The sequence below is a fragment of the Synchiropus splendidus genome, chromosome 18 (genome assembly GCF_027744825.2).
Source record: "Synchiropus splendidus isolate RoL2022-P1 chromosome 18, RoL_Sspl_1.0, whole genome shotgun sequence".
Taxonomy (NCBI): domain Eukaryota; kingdom Metazoa; phylum Chordata; class Actinopteri; order Syngnathiformes; family Callionymidae; genus Synchiropus; species Synchiropus splendidus.
In genome coordinates, this window is record NC_071351.1 from 1,780,476 (window position 1) to 1,804,075 (window position 23,600).

General features: G+C 45.5%; 1 protein-coding gene across 1 annotated transcript in view; it reads left to right on the top strand.

The window, feature by feature from the left end:
* The first annotated feature begins 8,181 nt into the window (after positions 1-8,181).
* Positions 8,182-23,600, top strand: part of LOC128749675 (chemokine-like protein TAFA-1) — a 33,179-nt gene continuing 17,760 nt past the window's right edge. Inside the window, exons 1-2 of the mRNA XM_053849518.1 lie at positions 8,182-8,588; positions 9,685-9,826. Of these exons, the coding sequence (XP_053705493.1) occupies positions 9,685-9,826 (142 nt within the window). The 5' untranslated portion in view covers positions 8,182-8,588. The remainder of the gene's footprint in view (positions 8,589-9,684; positions 9,827-23,600) is intronic.

The window sequence follows — 23,600 nt, forward strand, 5'->3', positions numbered from 1 at the left end:
ATGTTTTCCAAGGTTTCAGCAAGGTTCAGTCAAGAATAGTTTGAGGTTTATTGTGTGATCTTGCAAAGAAAAATGCAAAGGCCAAACATTCTTTGAAAGGGTTTGTTTCCTGACATTTAAACAACAAAAAGTTTATTTTGCATCAGTTTGACAATAAATCAGGATGGTGGCTATATTCAAGTTTTGATATCACCTTTTAAACTGAAGCTCTTTTAAAGTCTTGAAAATATTTGTATAAGAATTTCAAGTCCATTCAGAGTGGAGGAAACCCTGGTCATTGTGTCGCGAAAAACCTCCCTGAACCAAAGCAAATGGGGCCTAAACTAGAACCTTGAGGGACGCCACAGACGAGGCGACTGAAGCTGTCTTGCCTCAGAGAAATGGCTGAAACTATAGGGATTTGCAAATGGTTTGTTAGTTTTTTTAGAGAGGCAAAAACGTCACAGGCCTTGAGTTTGGCCGTACGTTATCGACACACTGCGAGGCAGAAACATTTACATCACAAAAAAAAAACTTGAACATTCGAAGAGGAATCATTTCCAGAGCAGCACGCGCACATTAAAGAGCAACTGACACATTCAATTACAGAGAGAACCGCAATTTTAGGTGCTTTTTATGTGACATAATAGATCCAGCAAGACGAAGAGTGGGAACTGTATGGAACACAAAAAAGGCAATGAAAATGATTGACGGTGCGGCTCGGAGGCACGAGCCTCTTCCAGACAGCTTTATTCCTGTTTCCAAATCTTCCATTAGCTTTAAATCGCCGCGTTTTCATATCTGATTCCTTGGCTTCAAAACAGGCTGGATACGCTGTGGCTGTATGGCTCCTATACAGCACTATTAACACATCTGAGCTCACACCGTCCAGATAAGTGCAGATGGTTTTCTTAAAGGCTCCTATTGTGCACGGGTTTTCTCCACCTGGATGTGTCAGAGAGCTTTTTCTTTTTTCTTCCTCCAGAGCAGGTCTCAGGAGGCATGATTACTGGGATGGAACAGGTGGAAGCCACTGACTAAACACCGTCTCTGGAGGCTGTCGGACGGAGATATGAATGCACATATACTGAAAGGTTGGCCATCGTTTTGAATGATGAAGGCTGTCCAGCTCTGCTTTCCTTGAGAGCAAGTCTGGAACTGCTTGTTCTTTTTTTTGGGGGGGGGGGGCAGGATAATGTTGTGTTAATGTTTTGTGTTTTATCTCGTATGTTAGCGAGACGAAACATCAACTGAATCTGAAGTGGAATGTAAACAGCCTCAGGGTTAAACGCTCCGGTCTCAGTAGAAATCCAACACTTAGCTCATGACAAGACGTCTTCACGTGTCGCGTATCTTCTGGGCTTTGAAATAGTTGGTGCATAGTTGTGTTCACTGAGTCTTGTGAGCTGTCCTTTGCAAATACCAAATCAAAAAGATGAATGTTTTCTATAGAATCCTTTCCGTGTCATGACGGATGTGGAAAGAAACATCCGCAGAGGAATTTCCAGTGAAGGTTCTGTGAACTGTAAAGCAGATGGCTCAAAGCAGCCAGAAACCTTTGTCCAAGCAACAGTGAAACAACAGGAGCGGCACATTCCAAGCGCCGGATAACAGGCGGTATATTGTGTGCATATAATCATAATATTTTTAAAAAATGTTTAATGCATGTAGCACAACCCTTGGCAGGCAACATTGAGCGGGAACTAATCCGTAAGCAGTGCACCTTGTGTCTTTAGCGGTGTTGGGACTGTAACGTGTGATAGGAACGACGTTATCTTTTGTAATAACCGTGCTATAATGCCTTCCGTTGCCAAAGTTACTGACGCGTTTATCATCACTGTGATTTAAACATGCGCGTTACTTGTTACTTCACTTTCACGACTCTTTAAAAAGTTTAAAAATCACTGTCTATAATACGGACTAAAAGCTTCCGTGGTGGACGTCAAGCCCACATGAGTCATGTGACAAAAATAATGTCTGCAATCGATGACGTGGATATGTCCGCATTATTATTTTTCATTTTTAGCTGTATAAGACCAGTGAAATATTGTAGTGGCGTGCAAGCTATGTGGAGGCTGGAAAACAGCAATTCCAGCCTGGAGAAACATCTTCAGAAAGTGCAGGCGTCGATCGACCAAGCTGGTGGGAAAAGAGGCCGAAGCAGACGCTGCTGAGGTTGGCAGGTCTGACGCCACAGTAGAGAAGCCACAGCAGCAGCTTGACTTGGAGCTCCTGCTGCACAGCCTTGATCTCAGACGCAGGTGAACATACTCGTAGCAGCGAGGTGTGTTGTGAAGACACGCTGCCTCTCGCAGCTGTGGAGGCGTCACTGCAGCTCTTGTTTCCAGTTGGTGTTGCTGTTGAGATGATCGTCAGCATCGGTTTGGCACGAGTGTTTGTTCCAGCTGCTACCAAGTGTTTTTTGCACTGCTGAAAGTAAATGGTTACAATAGATATGCCCCTCAAAAGTGTCAGTATTGTCATTGGTTCACCTGCACTCTCACAGCCATCGCACCTTCAGGTCAATGGGATTGCAGTTGAAGCTCTCGTAGATGGAGACTAGCCTTTATGACCTGGCGATCTAGTTCAGCAGGCCGACCCGGGACTGTTCTAACACGATTCTCTGTGAGCTCCGCTGTTATGTGCCGTGTATAAAAAGTTACTTTTGCTAGTCCCTAGTTACTTTGAAAGTAATGAGTTACTTTTGAACGAGGTACCTGTAACTCAGTGACTAACTTCAAGTAACTTGCCCAACACTGGTGTTTGGTGTTTCGGCTTCCTGGTTCCAGTGTGAGGTGTCATGGCGTCCAGGCTCCTCACCTCTCTGGTGAAGTTGACCTCTCTCTCGTCCTTCATATCGCTCTCGCCTGGTTGAGCTGTTTACAGTGTTTCTGAGGCTTGACAACAATGTGTGTTTGAGTTCGAGTTATTTTATGAATAATGAACCCGACTTGGTTCAGCCTCAGGTCCGGGAGTTTGACACATATTTCAGAGGATAGAATGGAGTCACTGCAACCTGGTCACAGATAAGTGGCTCATTTCAGCAGGAACGCAGCTCCAGAGCATTTGCAATCGGCCCTTTTGAAGACAGCTGGTGCCAGGTACCTGAAGAGAGCCGCACACTGCGGAACGCTCCGACGGCTCCGGTGAGCTGGACCTCCACCAGCGAGTCACACGTCCAAAGACAGCACAGTCAAGGGAGCATTCTTTTCAGAACCATGACTCAGCAAACACTTCCTGTCCCCAGCTTTATTTCAGGCTCATTCAGGACGGTGTTGTTCAATGCTCTTCTTCAGTAAGTGCTTCATCATGAAAACTGAGTGTCATAGAGGGATTGAAATGGACTTTTCAACGGCTGTTCTGATAGTTTCCCCACGTTATGACGGGTCAATGAAGACATTAATGATCAACGCGAGCAGTTGCACTCAAGCGATTCCATCATGCGCTTTTGTTCTCATGAATGCATTAAACAACTCCGGCAAAATAAAGTCCTCAGTTGCCTCGAAAACACTCCGCTGAATATGAATCCAAGCTCGGGGTTCCACATCGCCTCCTGTAAACATCATCTCATTTCTTACCCGGCTGAACTCGAGTTGGCTCATGCAGATCAAGCAGACACCAACTGTTTCCATTGACCTTTTCAGAATGGAGGCAAAATGCATGCATCCACTCATTTCCAGCCTCTTCTTTCGCAAATGTGTTCTGTGTCACACGTCCCTCACGAGCGCGCCTCACGTCCTCCGCTGCTCTCTGAGATATTGATCCGTGATGGAGCGTAATGACTTGATGCTGGGAGTGGCAAAATAAGGAAGTGAATGTGGAAATGTAAATGTCAATACACACACATATCCAGTGTTTTCTCTTTTATTTTGTCACTACTTTTCTTTCCTCATTTTGCTGCTTTTGGAAATAAGTGGACTCTGTAAAGATGCATGACTTTCCTCTGCAGCATATTTGCCTCCCTCCCTTCCACTCTACCTATTTCTTCAAAACCCTTGGCGAAGTGATGCGTGACATGATATGACATGTTTTTCATGTCCGATAGAAATCGGCCTCGTGGGCATTGTGCCTTTGTAATCAGAAGCAATATCATCTTAAAATGTCACTCGTTTTTAGGGCAAATTCAGTGGATCTGGTAATGGCAGGACTCAGCAAAGCTCGGGGTGCAACTCCAGAATGCTTCTTTCTGCCGCCTCAGCAGAACGTTGACATTTCCACTTCGATAAAAAAAAAAAAGACAGAAAAATGAAATTAATATTAAGGTCAGACTGTTTAGAGGTTCCCTCCCTCTTTGCCTTGTTTTAGCCACTCAAAGATCATAAACGTCGTGTCTGCATCCCGGTCCTGACCATCTCCGATTTGAGGGATGACTTCTCACAAAACTTTTTCTTTGACAGCATTTCTTTCTGAGGGCAGCTGTCAGACGTGTTCAGGGAGGAAACTATTGAATCAGCAGAGCATGAACCTCCGTTGGACACAAACTGGTGGTGTGCAGGTCAAAAAACTGACGTGTCGTTGGTCTCCCAAAATGCATAATATTCCTGCAGATCTAGCAACACCAAGTAGGGAGCAAAGAAATCGGAGAAAAAAGCCGCACGACAGGAGGCTTCTCCGCCGATAAAACTGTATGACAGTGAGCTTAATTTCTGCTGTTATTAATTCATGCAAATCGGTCGCCTTACTTTTATCAACTGAGTCCACACAGCTCTGGACACAAGCGGTGTAAAAATGGCTTGGCTATTTTAGCACTCAAAACAACGTTCAAAAAAGACTCAAAGGGGTTCAGTTCTGTTTCTTTCACTTTCTCTTTGCATTTAGTATTTGTTATTGAGACAAAAGACATGGCTAAAAATAAATATTTGATCACGTTCAATGTTTTTATTCTTGTTGTATTTCAGAATTAGCATAAAACTGGATCTGGTGAAGACTGGTCAATTCAATTGAATACTGAAACTTCAGGCAAGCATGTGACCCGGGGCTGAACTCTCATTGGGTCCCGGCAATCATGGCGGACTTGTAGAAGGGATGAAGGTGAAAATAATGAAATAAAAAAAAATTTAAAAAATGAAACCAGAGGAGGACCCGGGATCGGCGTCTGATTTGAGTGAGGCCTTTGAATTTGCATGTGGAAGCTTGTAAAATTTCCCGAGCCGGAGGAGGATTTTGTCGCGACTCGGGACGGACCTTTGAAATGGCACCTTGACAGCGCGGCAGCTTTTTAAAGGAACTTCAGAGCCGACAGTGCGTGAGCCCCTGGAGAGGCGAGGAAATCCACTGAAGCCCTCTGAGAAAAATAATGAGTCCGACACGTCAGCGCTCACATGTCCGTGGTCCTGCTGACAGGTCAGGGGAGAATTGAGCACAACTTGTCGTGCAAGTCGTTTGTATATTGAAAAGCAATGCCACAGCATGCTGGGTTTTGACTCCCCCGACAGTTGACTGAAGTCCCATGCTGTTCTTCTTCGTCTGTGCTGAGCGGGGAATGCACCCTACCTTTGTGGAGGAGCATCAAAATAAGGAGCGAAGTCTTTATGCCCCGGAGGAAGCAGTGGGCATGTTCCTCATGCTAGGAATGAATAAAATCCAGACACAATGAAAGGAAAGCAGAGGCATGATGCAAAGGCAGCGGGGAACATGGAGGACTGAGACGCTTCTCACAGGTACAGATGTGTACCGACGCTCTGTACAAGGAAAAAACAAAACAAAAACAGCGCTCGTTTCTTCCTCTTTTCTCAGATCATCCTTATGTTGTTTTCACCGACCGGAGAGGCCGAGTCGCTGCAGGGGAAGATTACCTTCATTATTTCTGAAATCAATCCACTTTCAATTTGATGCTCTGCATTAAAGACTTATTTTTTTCATTTTGAGTCATTCAGCCGCTGATTCTTGAGTTGCTTCCCAAGATGCCGTCTTCCCCGCAGGATCAAGTGAGGGGTCATGGCCGCCCGTTCCTGCTGAGCTCGCTCAAACCCATGGCTTCACTTCGTACTAACACTGGTCTGAGTATGAAGACGCTCCACGCTCATATTTATTTGCTGATATAAATGTGTTTTTTGGCAACTCTGGCCAGAAACAAATGATCTGTTGCTGTTGCCTTTACACATCATAAGTCGTTCAAACTTCACACCTTGTGTATCTGATGATTGGGGGAAGTGTGTGACCCTCTCCGTGAGTTCAAATCCTGAAAGTGTTCTGGATGAGTGCAGACCAAAACAAATTAGCCTCTAAAAAGAGCAAAGAGCAGCTTCAAACAGCCGAGAAAGTCCATGAACGTATGAGTAATGGCAGGCATGAGTGGAGGAAATGTTTCTGGACCTAACAGGGTCAGATGTTTCCTTTACCTTGATCACCATGCTGGCTACCTCCATCATATCTTTTTATCTTTACGTGTGCTGCTTCATTTACTTTTATTCACTTACGTCCGTCTGACTTTGTCAGGACTTTTGCCATGTATTTTCGGATCCTCTACTTTTGCTTTTACTCAGCCAGACGTGCTCCCACTCACAAGATATACTGCTTGCATAAAGATTAAAAAATATATATACATTTCTTTTTTTTTTTAAGTATCTCGGGGTCTTGTTCTCGAGTGAGGGAAAAGGGGAGCGTGAGATTGATAGACGGGTTGGTGCAGTGGCAGCAGTGATGTGGTCGCTGTATCGGACCGTCGTGGTGAAGAGGGAGCTGAGTCACAAGACGGAGCTCTGGATTTACCCATCGATCTACGTTCCCACCCTCACCTATGGTCACCAGCTTTGGGTCATGACCGAAAGGATGAGATCGCGGATCCAAGCGGCTGAGATGAGTTTCCTCCGCAGGGTGGCTGGGCGCACCCTTAGAGATGGGGTGAGGAGTTCGGTCATCCGGGAGGAGCTGGGGTGGAGCCGCTGCTCCTCCACATCCAGAGGAACCAGTTGAGGTGGCTCGGGCATCTGATCCGGATGCCCCCTGGACGCCTCCCTGGGGAGGTGTTCCGGGCATGTCCTACAGGGGGGAGACCCCGGGGAAGACCCAGGACTCGCTGGAGAGATGATGTCTCCGGTCTGGCGTGGGAACGCCTCGGGATCCCCCGGGAAGAGCTGGAGGAGGTTTGAGTGGATCGGGAAGTTTGGGCTTCCTTGCTCCGAATGCTGCCTCCGCGACCCGACTCCGGATAAGCGTCAGAAGAAAAAGTATTAAAAATAAAGTCAACATTTGTTAAGGTGAAAGACTTTTATCATTGATAGTAACTGTACAGTACTACAGGTCCACTGAGCAGTTTCATGTGAAGGTCAGTTTCTGAACTCCAGCACATAGCACCTGCTTTGGTGATGTGTCCTGTGACGGTGGCCTGCAGTGACCGTGGCCACCATTGGTCACCACCGGCCGCCCCCCAAGCTGGAGGGTCATTCCATGGCGCAGGTGGCGCAGAACATTAGTTCCACCTAACCGCCCGTTTACGCACGGACGCATTTCCCCGAAGCGCACAACCAATCGTAAAAGTCCGCTATGATGATCTGCAATGAACTTCGATCGGTTCCGCTGAAGTTCACTCACGTTTTTGACTTTGACTTAATGTTCTGAGGTTTTTCAGACACAAACTAACCGTGGTAACTGCACGTGGTGCCGACGGCCGTCTGTTGCAAACACACTCCATGCAAATATGGCTGTTTAACATTCGCCTGGTGTTGTTCCTCTCATGTCACGTCCGCTTTCATGGACTTATATTGAGAGACAGGTCTTTGAATGTTTGAATCTCATGCGCTGTCTCTTTCATATAGAAATACATTGCTTATTACTGACCAAACTTGTGATAAGATCATGATGTAACTGAAGTTGAAATGAAATGGCGAATAGACAAGTCACCTAAATGCTCACAGTTTTACAGACCCTCAGAGATGATGTTCTGCGGATGAGGTTCAGTTCTTACACAAGCGATCGACATGAACCTGACAATGTTATATTCATGTTGGAGAAGAAAGGTGAAATCATGGTTTGAGAGTGGAAAGAAGAAAGGAGGCAAATGTCCCCCTGCAGCTGGACTCCACGTGTTCCTGATGGTCTGGACGTCTCCCTCCCTGATTTGCATTTGTTGGCCATGTGATCAGGTGGAGTCCCACCGTGCCGTCTAATCCAGAGGCGGTCTAGCTTTAAGACATGTGATACAGTCTTGACTCGGAGCCCGGCTGCACGGGAACATTTGTTTCTCGGCGCTGGCTGGGGGAGAGTCATCCAGAGCTGCTGCTGCTGCTGCTGCTGCTGCCTCTCACTGGAAGGATGCAGACGCTGAGAGAGGAGATGCCACTGCACTTCATTAAAGAGCTCTCCGCACGTGCTTACAAATGCAAAAGAGGCAAATGAATTCACTGTCAGTAGAAGAACAGCTCCTGGCGGGGAAAGAGTGGTGTTTTCAAAGGTGGAATTGAAAGAGCTGCGAATCCATCTCCAGTCTCCGGTCATCCTTTCTGAAGCAGTGGACTGTTGCTGCCTCAGTGTGGAGCGCTGATGCTGAGTCGCTGGAGTTTCCTCCTCCAGCCACATTGACTTCTCGGATGGAATCGACATGAGTGACATTTTGGATGGATTTATGAGGCTTCGTTGAGATTTTTTATCGTCCTCTCTTCGTTGATCAGGTGAGATGTGTTTCAATGCTTCTGAGAGGAAAGAGCCATGATCTAAAAAGCTGCATTCTTTCGTGAGTTTATATGGCAATAAAGCGCGTCGGAGACGCTCATCCTTCTTTTACACTGCAGCACTGACTGACAAGTTTATGAAGATGATGCTGTGGATGTTCTGTTTTCTCTGCTGTTAAAAATCATGAGGGACCTTTCAGGTCATAACATGGGAATGAGTGGGGTTCCACACTCGCGGTGAGATTTCTCCACGTAGTCAAGGGGACACTTTGGTGTTCCAGAGGGCAACAGAAGCACGTACAGAGCAAAGACCAACTCATATATGGGGAGAAAAATGTGCGTCTATATTGGTGGAATATGAATGTTTTCCACCTGATGTGAGACTTTTAGATACTCGACAGCAGCACACAGACGGTTTTAAGATGGTTAATGAGATTGTTTTGCATTCAATTAAAACATTATAGTAACAATATTAATAAATTATGCAGTCGAAGGGCTTGGCCATAACACTCACACAAGGCAAAACAAGTTCTGTTGCAGTGGTGAAATGAGCTTAGTATCCACCAGAGACTCGGACAAGAGCAGCGCTGAGAAGGAGCCTCACAAAAATTCTTCCGTCTAAGAATGAATGTAAAGCACATGCTTAAAACATGAGAAGCGCCGCGTCGTTCCACACGTGCTGTGTCACTGTCGCAGTATTCAGACGGACGTACATCGACTTGTAAAATCTGATCTGTTCTTTTTCGGAGGTAGAAGCTGTGGAGTGGAAAGTGAGTCAGCCTGTCAGGGGAAATCTATGCTGAATGGGATAAAAATTCCCGCGGGATGGCTTCTCCACATTTGCAGCGCTGAGAGACAGGACAGGCCACACCAGGGAGACGAACAGTGAGGAAGGCAGAACCTCTTAGTCACGCAAACGCTGCGTTCAGATGACTAAACTATGCCACTTAGGGGTGTTGAAGACAATTATAGAATTAAAGTGGAGGCTCCATTTTGCTTTTGGTTTGTGGCACTTGAAGTGTGTGGGCGCGTGTTGAGGTCATAAGTTGAAGAAGAAGATGTATTTGTGCATTGACTGGTTCCTGGTGCTCGGCAGATGTGGCCTGTCATGTCCTGGCTGCTCTGCTTCTGCCTCTGGCTGGCTGCGACTGCCATTCAGCTGTGTCCGGCCTCTTTCATCCAAACCATCCAGCAGCATCATGGCACCAGACCAGGCCGCACCACCATCCACATGATCGGTGAGTCCCTTCTTGTCTTCTATTTTCACTGCGAAAAAATCTGAATATACAAACAGCGTGCGACACGTTACGTGAATAGAGCAGTCTGTTTCCTACAATCCGAGATGAAGGTTCCTAAAGTGACTGAAGCTCTGCTACAGAAAAACAGTTTAAGAATATCAGGTAGTTGTGTGTATTCGGATGAAACAAAGGCATTGAAGGCCTTATATAGCTGTAAAAACTGCTCAAATTCTGCTGTTACAGATGTGTTTCGTTCAGCACTGAGATGCTTTTTCACGTCAGCTGTCCGTGTTGCATGTTGACACATTGGACTGTCAATTGAGTCCAGCGGCATTTCCTGACTCCACTGGCAGCGGAGTGTCCAACACTTTAAAGAAGCTTGTGTGAGTTGAGGCTGAAGACATGGGCAGGTGCTTTTTACAGGTCCGATCATAACACACTTTCGTTGTATATAGTGCTGCTATTGAGCGAGCTTGACTCATGGTGCCACATTTTCAGCACCATTGTACAAAAAAAACCCGGAAAAAAAGGCAAAATTCTGGCTTTTAGTCAGGAATTCAAACTTGATTCCAACTGTGAGCGTCAACTGTTGCAGTGCATAATGCAATGTGGGCAGTAGAGTGATACTCACAGGGGAAATTTTTTTTTTTATCTTGGGCGAGATTAACCAAAGCATTTCCAAACAAATTATAAGACGTTTTTTTCACAATTGTCTTTCAAGTGAAGAATGCACTGGAGATGAAATAAATAATCAGTCACTGCATCATGACGTAGTCCACAAGATGATCCAGATTTACCTGTAATACGCAGCAAAAATATGCGCATGCAAATAAAGCTATGACTCAAGAAGGGATGAGGCTCCAATTCATATTTTTGTGGTTCATGAGAAGATTCACTAAGCTATGCAAACAAGAAAGTTAGGGCGGGATTCATTTGCACTTGACAATAATCATAATATTAAAGAAACAAACAGGTCAGGCGTGTGTTTGTGAGCGAAGCCTATGAAATGCTTTTGACTGTAGACTCGCTCTTCGCATTTGAGGATCCGGTTAAAAAGCCATTACTGAGTCACTTTTCTCATCCTGGTTCATCCTTCATGAAGTCGACGTCTGTGCTGAAGGTCACATGCTCATCACTTCTTCTGCCGTCGTCATTACACATGTGCATACACTTTCGTGCGCCCCATTTGAATTGAATAGGACGCAAACACTGGACTTTTGTTTTGGACTGTTGAGCGGAGGTTATGGTAAATAATGAGGTGGCGTCAGATCTTCAAAAGAACGGCGGAGCTGCATGAGGTCCTCGCGGTGTAACGCCGCTGGCGCTCCTCAAGCACATCTTTTCAATTCATCCAACACTGTGAGTCAGAGGACTTCCTGTTCCGACACCCAAACTTCATTACTCGCGTCTCTGTGAGCAACGGTGAGGAAAAATGCAAAAAGATCATCGCAGATGTGTTATTCATTCGAGAGCGGTGTCACGTCAACAAATGGAATTAATCTTCCGAAGTGCATTCAGGTGCCTCTCTGGATGAAAAACAAACAGCGATTTGAATATTTGTATGTCTGCGTTGTGCTGCTAAAGGTTCCATTTGCTGTGGCCAGTTTTCACAAATGAGCCGCCAGGTTTATGAGATAAGATGGGAGGCTTGTCTGGATTGATGCTGACACGGGACATTTGCTCAGTGCGCGGTGTTGTGTGCCTGTTGGATTGGCCGGAGGATTGGGGTTGACGGGTCATGAATTGGTGGCGCGGAGGCCAGTGGTTGCAAACCTCTGGACCAATCACTCCAGCCGGGCAAATGCCACCGGTTCATGGTGAGTGATATTACCAGAGGAAATCGAGACTGCAGAGGATGGGAGATCATCCGTGACCTTGCCAATAAAAATTTAAATCCGTGGGGGAATGATATTTTGGAGCCGTATTAAACAGGGGGCACTTGGGGGAAGCCACTCGGCGCCTTGCTTCCTTTTAAAATGTGCAAGTAGAAACGGCTGTCACTATCCCAAGCAAACCTCTGGCGTTATAGTCGAGGCCAGCCTGAACTCTTGGACTTGGTCTGTCTTGCCCCAGTCTCGGGTTAGGGGGTCTCAATTACACCTGCACTGGGAACCACATGGGTGATTCTTCGTATTTTCAGTGGGAATCCTACAGTCTTGCTGTATCATGAGCTGTAGGGCCACTTCGATATCAAACCCTTGGTAGAATCCAGCGCTCATCACACCTTCCCAGCCTTGCCTTGTGTGCATGTGCATGGTCTCCACGGTGGTGGGAGGGGCCACACACGTTGGCAGCCAGAGCTCCGCCGGTCTGCCCTGGGGCAGCTGAGACTCCAGATGTGCCATAGCACCTCCAGTGAGACCGTGGTATGAATGGATAATGGCTTCTGCATCGAACGCTGGGTGTGATGAAAAACTCCACATAAAAACGCAGGCGCTCTTTTTTAATGGTTTCAATGACACTATCATTGTTATCTAATCATGTTGGAGCAAAACTAAGGTGGGGGCGCTAGTGAGCTGACCCTGCATTCTGCAGTGTTTTCCTTAAGATCCTCCACCTCGCTCTCTAGCTAGTTAGTATGCAAGAAGAGCTCGCCCCAAACCTATCCCTCCATCATGTCAACTTAAAGCTGTGAGGTGTCAGCTGATTCAGAGGAAAATGAAATGTTCGCAGCAAAAAGATTTGTGTTTCCCACTCTGGAATGTTCAGGCACGCTGGCATTTTTGATTTCACTTCTGAATGCGGCTGGATAGTCACTTTAGTCCTGTTAAATACACTTATTTTCAGGTTCATACTCAGCCAATGTTCAGGTTTCTTGTTCAGGTTTCTCCACGAAACCTTGATGCTCATGTCTCAAAAAATTCTTTCAACTTGGTTTGTCGTGAACACATGCTTTTGAAATGAGGGACTTTCATCAATTCAACTTTGCATCAGTCTTTTTGAGTCTTTTTTGTCCGTTTGTTTCCTCTGTGCAGGGACTTGAAAATGAGCACTGTACCTCAGACTGGAGCCTTGTGCTGTGCAGAGCTGCTTCCAATAGCTGTGATTCATCTTCAAGGGTATTTGCGGCTCAATGTAGCAGCGCACAGAGTCTGACATCGTGGCGTCTCCTACTGCTTAGTTCTAGCCCCCTGGAGTGTGGTCATATTAGGGGGAAACACCTGTAGAATCCTGGATAGCACGGTGTGGAGGCGCTTTTTCCATAAGATTCAGCATCAGGATGGACAGAAGTATGGTGCTTGAATATCGATTTCTTGTGACATTGCTGAGGAAGCCTCCCGTTGTTTCTCTGCTGAAGTCCATTGGAGTCCATTTGCTAGATGACCCTCCAAAACTATCTGCTCAGTGAGTCGGACAAGAGGTGCAGCACTCAGCGCTCCACTTCCAGCGTGATGCCGCTCTTTGAGAACATGGTCCACACGCCGCTGCAGCGTGACTCACAAATGACGGCGTCCTTTTGGAGACTTGTGCGAGTCGGACTCGCTCATTCACAAAGTTATATCGGGGAGCTAATGCTTTTAGAATTCATCCTGACTTGACCTTTCATCGTGAAGATTGTGCACTCCTTGAGTCGAGCCTGAACTAGCAGGGAGATAAATCTACCTGGTGAATGATATGCATTAGTTTCTGAAAAGCCTTTCTGCGTGAGAACTGGCTGTCCAGGTCCACACAAAGAAATCTCTCTATTGATGGTGCGGAGCGATGTGGAGGTGTTGGCAGAAGAAGACATGGCTGCTGCCTGAGGTGGCCTTGCTCCCTCCTGAACTCACTCCCACCAAATGCCAGATTACAGGGTCACCTTTTTCATAACTGAAAGGTCATCGATTCTCCGCATGGCGCTGATGGTCTCTTACCTCTCAGTTTCTGGAAGTGAATGTGTGTTGGAGATGCAATGCTATTCAGAGCCGCTGCATAAAAGCAAGACTCTTCACTCATTCATCCTTGAGGTTGGAAAAATGTGGTACTTATAGGTTCCGTGCTCCATTTCAGTGTTCTGATCTCAGAGTTGCGCCATGGTTCTGTAGTATATCTACGAGGGCGTGACCCCAATTACACCTGCAGTTGGATGGTTTCACACCCACGACATCATGTTGTCTTGAAAGACTGTCCTGTGTTGCAGTCAGAGCGAATTTGTCTTGGTACTCTTCCCCAAAAACAGACAGTTGTTGCTGTTAAACACGCTCAGTGTTGACTGTCACAAAGCTGAGTGTGTGGGGACCCGACCCAATGACAATCGAGAAGTGATGTTTTGGATGGATGTTTTGAGTTGACGTTCACTCCCACCTGCAGCCGTCTTAACCAGGTCCGTTCCTATTCCAGGAAACACTTTTGTTTGGGTCCGCACGCAGTGGTTCGGCTCCTGTTGTTCAGTTTGTAGAATTCATTTCCCCAAGCTCCAGTCCATGTTGTGTTTTCAGTTGTTGTCGATGGTGAGACTGAACCTTCGTCTACCATGAAAACTTTCTTCCCCTCAAAGAACGAGCCAGATCTTAGTTTCCCCTCTTTCAGTTGACGGTTGGAGCCTTTCTTCCTCCCCGATCAAAGATGTCAGGTTGTGCCGCTTGTCATGGTGTCACAGAGAAAACAAATCCTGCTGCTGAGCCAGTCATGACCCACGGGACTGTGCTGTGTTCTACCTATCGTCCGCCGCGACTCCCATGGTGCTGCAGCGCTGGAGTCCCACGTTCTCCCTCCACAGGGGGAGTTCTCTGTTTTTGTTTGATGTGGAGTCAGGTTTGATTCGCAGTGACAGCACGACCTCGTCTTCAGTCCCTCCCTTAAGGACAAAGGAAAAAAATCCTGGGGAGAACCCTCCTAATGTTCTGCTCATCTCAAACCTACAGCAGTACAGTCCAATTCCTGCCATGTGACGGTGGCCAGCAGGTGTTAGGGTTCAGATACATATTAATAATAGTCAGTATTAGAGAGAGAGTCCCGAGAAACTAGTGGTCCCAAACCGTTTTATCACAAACACTCCTCCTCTCCTCCAGTGCCCTGACGCTCTCGGAATCTGGTCGCTATGGTAACGTTTAAACATGCCTTCAAAATACCATACAGATACAACACAAAACCCAATATGAGGTGCATGAAAATAAACTCACCATTTTGTTAAATCAATGGGAACCATGAGCTTGTTCCTCTGCAACGAGACGGTCCCAACTGGGAGTGACGGTAGACGACCGCGATAAACCTCTTGGAAGTCGCAGGCTCTTCTGTCTCTTCACTGAGCCTTTTCCCCTTCGCAAAGAATCCAGTCGTTTTTTTCAAAATAAAAGCTCCTTCACACTCAGATCATACATAAATGCAGGAAATAAATTGTTATTTCTTGTACGGTCCGGTACCAATTGATCCACGGACCGGTCCCGGCCCCCGGGCCGGGGGTTGAGGACCACTGCTATAAAGGGCTCATCAATTCTTTGATAGTTTTTACTGCAACTTCCCGACACGCCGTCGTAACATTGCTTTGCTGCTGATTTCAGCCCCTCGTGTCAGCGATGAATAACTCCATTCCAAGGGCGCGAGGTCATTCGGCGCGAGGCGCGTTGGTGAATGGTTTTCACATGCGCTGCTTCAGCGTGGGTTCATTCTCAAGCTATTGAGATTGAATCCACAACACCTCAGCTCCATCAGAGGGAAGCTCTCATTGGCTAAATGGCTAAATGAGACAAACAGGAAGCATGGATTTTGAGCTGTCATGAAGGTTAAATCCTCCACGCACTGTTTCAGAGCCTGACAATTTAATAGCCTTATATAATGCATCCTCGAGGCACATTATTTTGACATACATCTTCTTCCGTCCCCTCCTCTCAACCGTGCACTCACTTGTGTCACCACTGCTCGGCAGCGGCGCCAATGGAATATGGCACGTCGCTTCATTCCGCCAGAGGCTCCGCCACATCTGGAGCCCCGTAAATTCACTTTGCTTCATTGGTGATTTACATGGGACCGAAAAGTAAAAACGGAGGAAATGAAACGCTGTAAATTCCAAAGCTTTTGGGAGGTGTTATATGAAGGTTCTGAGTTGGGGGACTGTGTTGTGTATTTATGCCTGTGGCAAACCGTGTTGTTTGATCGGAGAGAAAATTCAGTTTTACTGCCGTTTTATTCGCAGCCATAATGTTTTTAGGAATCTCTGGCTCAGGTTCGTAATTGTAACGACCCTGGTTTTGAAACAAGCCGCTGCAGGTTATTAGAACAAGTGAAAAGAAACGTTCTGCTGCGGTCTGACAATAGCAGAGGATTGAAAACGGAGCACGAGCTGAAAGTGACATGAAGTGAGCGCTTACAAACACAGTGGAGACAGATGTAGGGGCCCCTCGCGGGAACGTGGGGCCAAACATGAAACACTGGGAAGGAAAAACATCTGCTTTATGATTATGAGTGTCAAATTATCGTCTTTATGTTGTTGAATTACAGACATAATAAGCGCTTTATTCTTGTTTTATCGTGGAACCCAGCGGTCCCGCTGGGGGAGGAGCTCCCGTGGAGGCTGTACAGCAGTGGAAACACAGGTGTCAGCACTGCAAACTCCGCTGACTGGTCATCGCCAATGGCTGTGTCCCCTGTCGGCGACCAGAGGCGATTTGTTGTGAGGATTTCAGCACGATTAAGGATTTGACTTTTGATGTGCTGCACTGCAGTTGATGGATCCGTTTCATTTACTAAATGATCTGATGATGATCAGTTCAGTGTTTCGGTAGAAGACTTTACACAGACCTCTTACTGGTTTTGTTGCTCAAAAAAAACTAGAGGCCAATGTTGCACCTGTTTTTGTTTGTAAATAAATAAAATAAAACAAGTGTATGGTGCTTCAGACGGAAGCTGTAAGTCAAAAAAATATATATAAATATATAAAAATATATATAAAATATATATATATATATATAGATATATATATATGTATCAGTCCATTATCAGCCAACATAATATTCTAAATTTAAGTGAAAATATCTCAAGTTGAAGCATTTTCACAGATGAGATTAAATAAAAGATGAATTTGATGAATGAATTCTGGTTCATAATGAATGAATCGGTCTTATTTTTAATTGCCTGTCAGCACCATTTGAAACACATTTTTTAAACATAAAAAAGAGTGTTGCGCTCAAATTTCAGCCCCTGCTCTGAGTTTAATAAACGGAAGTCTTGTACCTCCTCATGTATATCTGCTCATGAATTATTGATCGTGGTGATAATTCATAACCACTGAGCTCGGGGATATTTCTTCCAACATCAGGTCGAATTGGAGTCTTCCAGCCACTGGGAATTGTTCATTGTGGTCTCAGGTCTTTCATTGAAATAAGGAAGAAAGGCAAAACTCCAGAGCCAGTGTGATGAGAACGTGTGGAAGCTGTCGCCAGTCTGACTGTTCATCGTGTCGTCTCTCACTGCAGTCACTTACTGGTCAAAAACATTCTGATCTGATGCCTAAAAAGTTGCACCCCGTGTCCACACTCATACTCCAAATCTGAAAAGTGCACGTCATTTGTGACGATGGATAAAAAGAAAAAAAAAGGTCTTTGGTGACATTTTCTTTTCAGGAATCCATCACAAACAGCAGCAATGAAACTCTCCCTGGGAGCTGAGGTTGTTATGGAATATCAGCAGGCAGGTTCTTTATTTCTGCATTTATGCATCCTCATACGGGAGCATTCATTTTTCATGTTAATTCCTATGTAATGATTGTGTAATGAGGATCAAATATGCATCGATGGGAAGGGCGCATTAGGGCGCTATAGAGACAAAGCGTTACGTCGTGACCGAGCCGTCACGGACGGGTCGGCGCCGTGCCTTGAGAAAGCCAACGCAGCACCAGCCCAGCCCAGATGTTCCGCCTTGTGTCGGAGGCCGACGGAAAAGAAAGCAGCCGCATCATTTGCTTGACGTCCTTGCCGTTTTCACAGTTCACCTGTGAAATAGAAGCACTGGTAAATTAAAGATAGCTTTGTGCTCCCTCGCCTTGTGAATATTAGATTATCATACATGAATTAATTTAATGATGTTGGGGACGGTGTGCCGAGGAATAATAGAAGAAGCATGTTAGCTTGTTTTTCTTTGTTTTTTTAATTTCCCCTGGTTGTTTATTTATGCTCTGATTCGTTGGTACAAAACTCTGAAGCACTTCTTCAAGGTTTGGCCTGGAGCCTCTATAAATTCTTCAGCTCAAGCTGGGATGGCTTTGACTCAGAGTCCAGGCGAAGGTGGGAAGAAAAGGGTCGCGGCGTTAGAGACAGTTGTGACGTCACAACGCTGGACCGGCACGTGAGGTTTAGCCAGGGCTGAAGGCTGATGCTGAAGTCTTGCTCCGGGAAGACGGGCTCCAGCAGTGGCAGCGCAGCCTTGTCGTGGGAGGCTTGCTTTGCTTCCGTCTCCAAATCGTCGTCTCGTGTGTTTGAGAGAGTGAGCTGGCCTCTTGCTTCCTTCTGCTCTTCAGAGGACGCCGTCGACTGCCAGGAGGTTGTGTGGGGCCCCTTTGATAGCAGAAGCCTCTTCCTGGTGATTAGTGAGAATATAAAATTCATTATCATTACTTAGACCTCATTAGACTGAAAAGAAGAATCTCATCTTCCTAATTGGTTTCAAGGGGGAGGGCAGTATGAGACTGTTGCGGGTAATTAATACCAGGTTTATGTGCTGAAGGTTCTTTTCTTCGCCCCCGCAACGTCTCCTTGGCCAACTGTACGTTTCCTGACGCTGAACCACTGGCGGTGCTTGAAATGTAGGCTGCGGAAAGTCGTGCTTCTTTCACACGATAAAACCACAAACACAGCGCCAGCTCACACTAAACTCCAAAATAAAACACATTCACGCCATGGAAGGAGTGAATGAGATGCAGACACAACCTTTGCCAACACGTTTACATGCAGGATTGGAAGCGGTTCGACCAATCGCAATTCAGCTGTCGTTCTCGCTTCTTTCACACCCGGCTGGTGAAGTTTGTGTTGAAGTCGTGCGCGCTTGATAGACTAAAATAATGAAGTCAGAGAGGCGTTAACGGAGCCGACGCGGGCTGACGGAAGATGCTGCTCCTGAGAGTGAAGAGACAATCGTTCCCTTTTACTTTTAACCTCGTGACTCGCTTTGATACAAACTTGTCTTGATTCAATTGCATTTGCTTTGTTTGCTTCGGAAAAAAAGTGTCACTTTGTATCGTCCTGAAATCACATGACTGATAAACCTGGCAACCCAAATGAAATATCTTCACTCAATTCATGCATCTGTTTGAATGAGGACACACGTTTGTGGTAGAAAGCAGAGCGGGTAGATCAGTGCACGTTCAGGACCATGGGGAGCGCAGGTATGATGCGCCACTCATCAGGAGGCCATGGTTGTCATTGCTGCGCCGCTGTCATCCATCTGTCTCCACATTAATGTGGGTGTAAATGTTAGCTCACCTCTGGGTGAAGCCAAAGGAGAGACCATCCAGCCGCGACTCCAGCTTCAGAGCCAACATGGGCTCGGACTAGAGGAGGACTTCTAAAGTATAGGGGATTGAGTGGAGCTACATCTGAAACATTAAGCAACACATAGGACGTCCGAATATCCCAGGTAACAGAAAGATGCTCGGAGGTATATTTGCCTTTTATTGACAACTCTGTTGCCACAAACGGGATCGGACATGACCACAGTGCAACGCCTCAGAGGTTTCTCCAGAGTTGGGGTTCGTTGCACATATTATGACCATTGTTGTGGTTCCCAAAGTTCTTCAATAGGACCTGTGTAGTGCAGTAAGAGTGACTCAGGATTCTCAGTACCAACACTGCAGGGCAATTGTTCTGATAAAACGACAGTACAGAAAGAAAAGTCAAAGAAAGTGATTATTGAACAGACGAAAAAGAATTTGGAAAGGTTTTATTTTGGTTGGAATTATTGGTTTCACATTCTGCAGTCATCCAGAGGGGAAGACCAGCAGGCTGCTCATGTCAGCTATAAACACCAGGACGTGACACTCTCCCATATAAAAAACAAAACATGAATTATTGTAACTATGTAAAATACCTTTATGTTCATGTCACTCCAGACTTCTTATATTGTAAATGCAAGTGGGAAAAGGTAGTCCATATACTGCTGTGCATATTGTCCAAAAACCCTGAGTATAATCGCAGAAATAAAGTCCTGTTTAATACTGTGCATGAGTGAGAACAAAGGGTGACACTTTTACAGTGAGGTATAAGAGTTACATCTGCGACTTTTCCCTTGTAAATAGAACTTGTCGTTATTGGTATATTCATAAGTCATCGTAACGTCTTTATAAGGCTTCATAGATGATGTTATGAATGTTCATAATTGCATCAGTGATGACAGTCTTTATGAGGGTCAGGGTTTGGTCTTCTTCCTGACTGATGCCATGATCTGTAGAGCCTTATGAATGTACTAATATTGCATTATAGGCGTGTGCTTAAAGCTTAAAGTGTCACCAAAGAATATTAGAAAATATTTGGCACGCAGCGTCTATGACTTATTGTTCTCAGAAATGAGAAACATTTACTGGAGGGTTGGAGTGAAACCGTGGCTCGTGCTGTTGCTTGCCCCCCCTGTTAACCTGCCACTGATCAGAATAAATAAGTACAAGAGTACAAGGCCTCCGTGGTTTCACCTTGTCAACTCCCCACTGGAATAATTACTGCTCCAAACCTTTCAGGGCACACGTCACCCTCCGTGAAGGGCCATCCAGGCAAACAGGACGCCACTCCAGCAGGAGTGGGAACAGATTGCATGGCTGACAGTCCCATCACTGACCTGCAGCTGCTCTCCGGGGGTAGACTGCCTCATCCTCCTTTAGCTCCACGCTAACATAAACTCTCATCCAGAAAAAAATACAAGTGGCAAACTTGTGCCAGCAGCTTAGAAGGTTCAGCGCGAACGGCACGCACAGCCTGACATTTAAAAATCAATGAATTTCCACCCAGAGACAAACTATTTTTACATTAAAATCCCTCTGTTTGCCAAGCACCGTCAGAGCTAAGGTTGACAGATGGGGCTCTGTGCTGGGCTTTTTATATACATGCTGGAAAGACACCAAGGTTCAGACAGATCACTGGCAAGTTCATAGTTCTCCACATATTAGTGCCATTGAAAACAAACACCACAGAACTTGAGGAGCGCTTCTGAACATCAGAGCCGCTTCTAATGGTCTTGATCAGATCCCCGGCCTTCGTCCTGCCAGACATCACAGACAACATGCAGCGCTCATTCATCTTCAGACAAAACCTCTTCTTCTCTGCCAGTAACCTCAATGTGTTTTGGCTGACTGCACTGACAACAATGGCTGATGTGACATGGCGTCAAAACCAGCGGCCCTTGTTCATGATTCTCTCTGATTCCACTCTGAGCGCCAACCAAGAATCATGTGGCATGTCTCTAATCCCATAGATCATTTTTGTCATTCTCACGACAGCGCGTGATTCTGGCCAGTAAGAGGGAAACAAGTCCAGCGTCTGCTGGCATCATGCTCGTCTCGTTTCAGGTCCCATCTGCCAAACTGAAGCACAATTAAATCCAGACATCTTCATTTATTATTTAGAAAGCCTTTTCACCTCCTCACTACCTGCAGAGAGGTGCAAACAAAGTTAAAGCTTCAAGAATCGGATCTGATCTGAATCCTGATGCTTTTGGTTTCTGTTTGAATAAATACAATTTTCCACTGAATGGAAAAAAAAATAATGTGTTCCAAGCCTTAAAATAGTCTTTTGTAGGAGTGAATGTAGAGTGTCTGCTGCAGGTGGCTGTTCCTCTATGTGTGTGGCCGCTGCATGTGGGAGGGGTTGCCGAGTGAGTGACGTCTCTCCAGAAGGGAAGAGGTGCCCGGTGCGTGTCCAGCTCTGAATGTGCGCTTCTGTGCAGTTTGGCTGTGACAAAGTCATAAACCAAGTCACGCTCTGTCCCAGACTGGCCTCATCCCTGTCCCAGCTCCAGCCCACAACAGGACATCAAACCCTGGAGTGAGCGCTCCAGCACCTCCCCTGTGACACTCTACCACGCTCCAGTGTGGAGACAGGAAAGGTTTTACACCTCAATATGAAGGAAAAACAGTCAGTAAATGGAGCTAACGGGACACATCTGCATACAGAGGCTGCGTTATACACAACAACAAAGCGGCTCGTGGGTCAGCTGATCGGTCCGCGCATGTTATGTTTTTTCCGGCTTTTTTCGGGGGCGTTTGAGTTCTGGATTTTTGTTCAAAATCCGAAGCTAAAAAATGTACATTTTTGTTCGAATTCCGAGACATTTGAAAACCGAGGCACCACTGTATATATATATATATATATATATATATATATATATATATATATATATATATATATATATATATATATATATATCATAAATAAATAAAAAACGTATACATATATACAGACATTGAATTTAAAAAAAAAAGCAAAAACATCTGCTGGCCGTGGTCGTAAGTACAGGTGGACATAAGTGGAGCAGGTTGTAAGACGGATATGACTTGTATCTATATTTTATTAGTGATACATGCTCATCGATACTCAGTAAATAAGCAATAAAACTACAAGTAGACACAACAAGGTGTCACATTTAAAACTAAATGAAATGATATTCTGTCTCCTGAAAACCTTCATGTAAGCTACTCCCTCCCAGTGAGCGTTACCCCCGTCGGCGAAAACAACTTCAGTGAGACGCTTCTTGCAGCCATTTACCATTCTCTGACATTCATCTGTGGAGAGATTGCACCACTTCATGACACGTTTCAGGCATTTCCTTCATGTTCCACCCATCTCAAGTCACACAGAGTGTCGTTTTCAGGTCTAATTTCTCGTGTCTCAATCAGCCTCTGCACTAGTTTATAGCCGGGTGTCGGTTTGCCATGTTGCGTTATCCTCCGAGTCGACAGGATTTTCTTCTCTATCTTTGGTTCACTCTATAGCCATTTCATCTGTCCAACCAACAGCCGTTTCAGTGGAAAACCTCCCATTCAACTCATGTAATCTCTTCCATCTGCTGACATTTTCGGATTCTTCAGGATTTCTGATGGTATTTATCACTCTGCTCCCGTAGTCGGGCCGGCGTTCTGTGGAATACTTGAGTGCTCAGTGAACTGGCTGACTTCAGTGAACTTCAGCTGGTTTTCAACCTTTGCTCCGCATGTGTCAGGCTTCAATACGATTCGCTGAAGATGGGTTGAAAATGCTTCTTAAAAATGTATCACGTGCACTAGCTTCAAATCCTGTGGTTATTTTTTTTTCTCAGTTTCATCCGATGAATGATCATCTTGACGTGTGATATTAGTATCTTGAAATGGTTATTGTAAACAGCAAAATGCGTCTTGTTTCTTCGGCACGCTCCTGTCATCACGCTGTGTGTTCTGCACCTGAGGTCTGATGCCTTCATGTAACGCTCTTCACTTCACAGTTGCTTTTCTGGACCTGATTCATGTGGTTTCAGGTGGAATTTCCCTGGGCACTTTGACTCCTCAGTCTTATCTACTTATTTACTTATTTATTTTAATGAATGTATTAATTTATTTATTTAGATGTTCTTTCTTTTTTTACTTGGTGGCAATGGGCTTCTATAGTCATCAAATTTCCCACTTTTGCGACGCATCAATGCTACTAGAGCTAGCAATAAGTAACTAGCAATACAGCGGAGTCGAGCATCGATAAAGCAGGTTTATGTTGTTTGCTCCGAACAAAACCTTCCTCTTTTCTTTATCCTGATGGGACTGAAGAGCAAACAAATGGTTCTCTGCGTCGGGACTCAAAAGTCCAAATGTGGCACATCTGACCAAATCAGAAACAGAGCTGAAGAAGTCCTC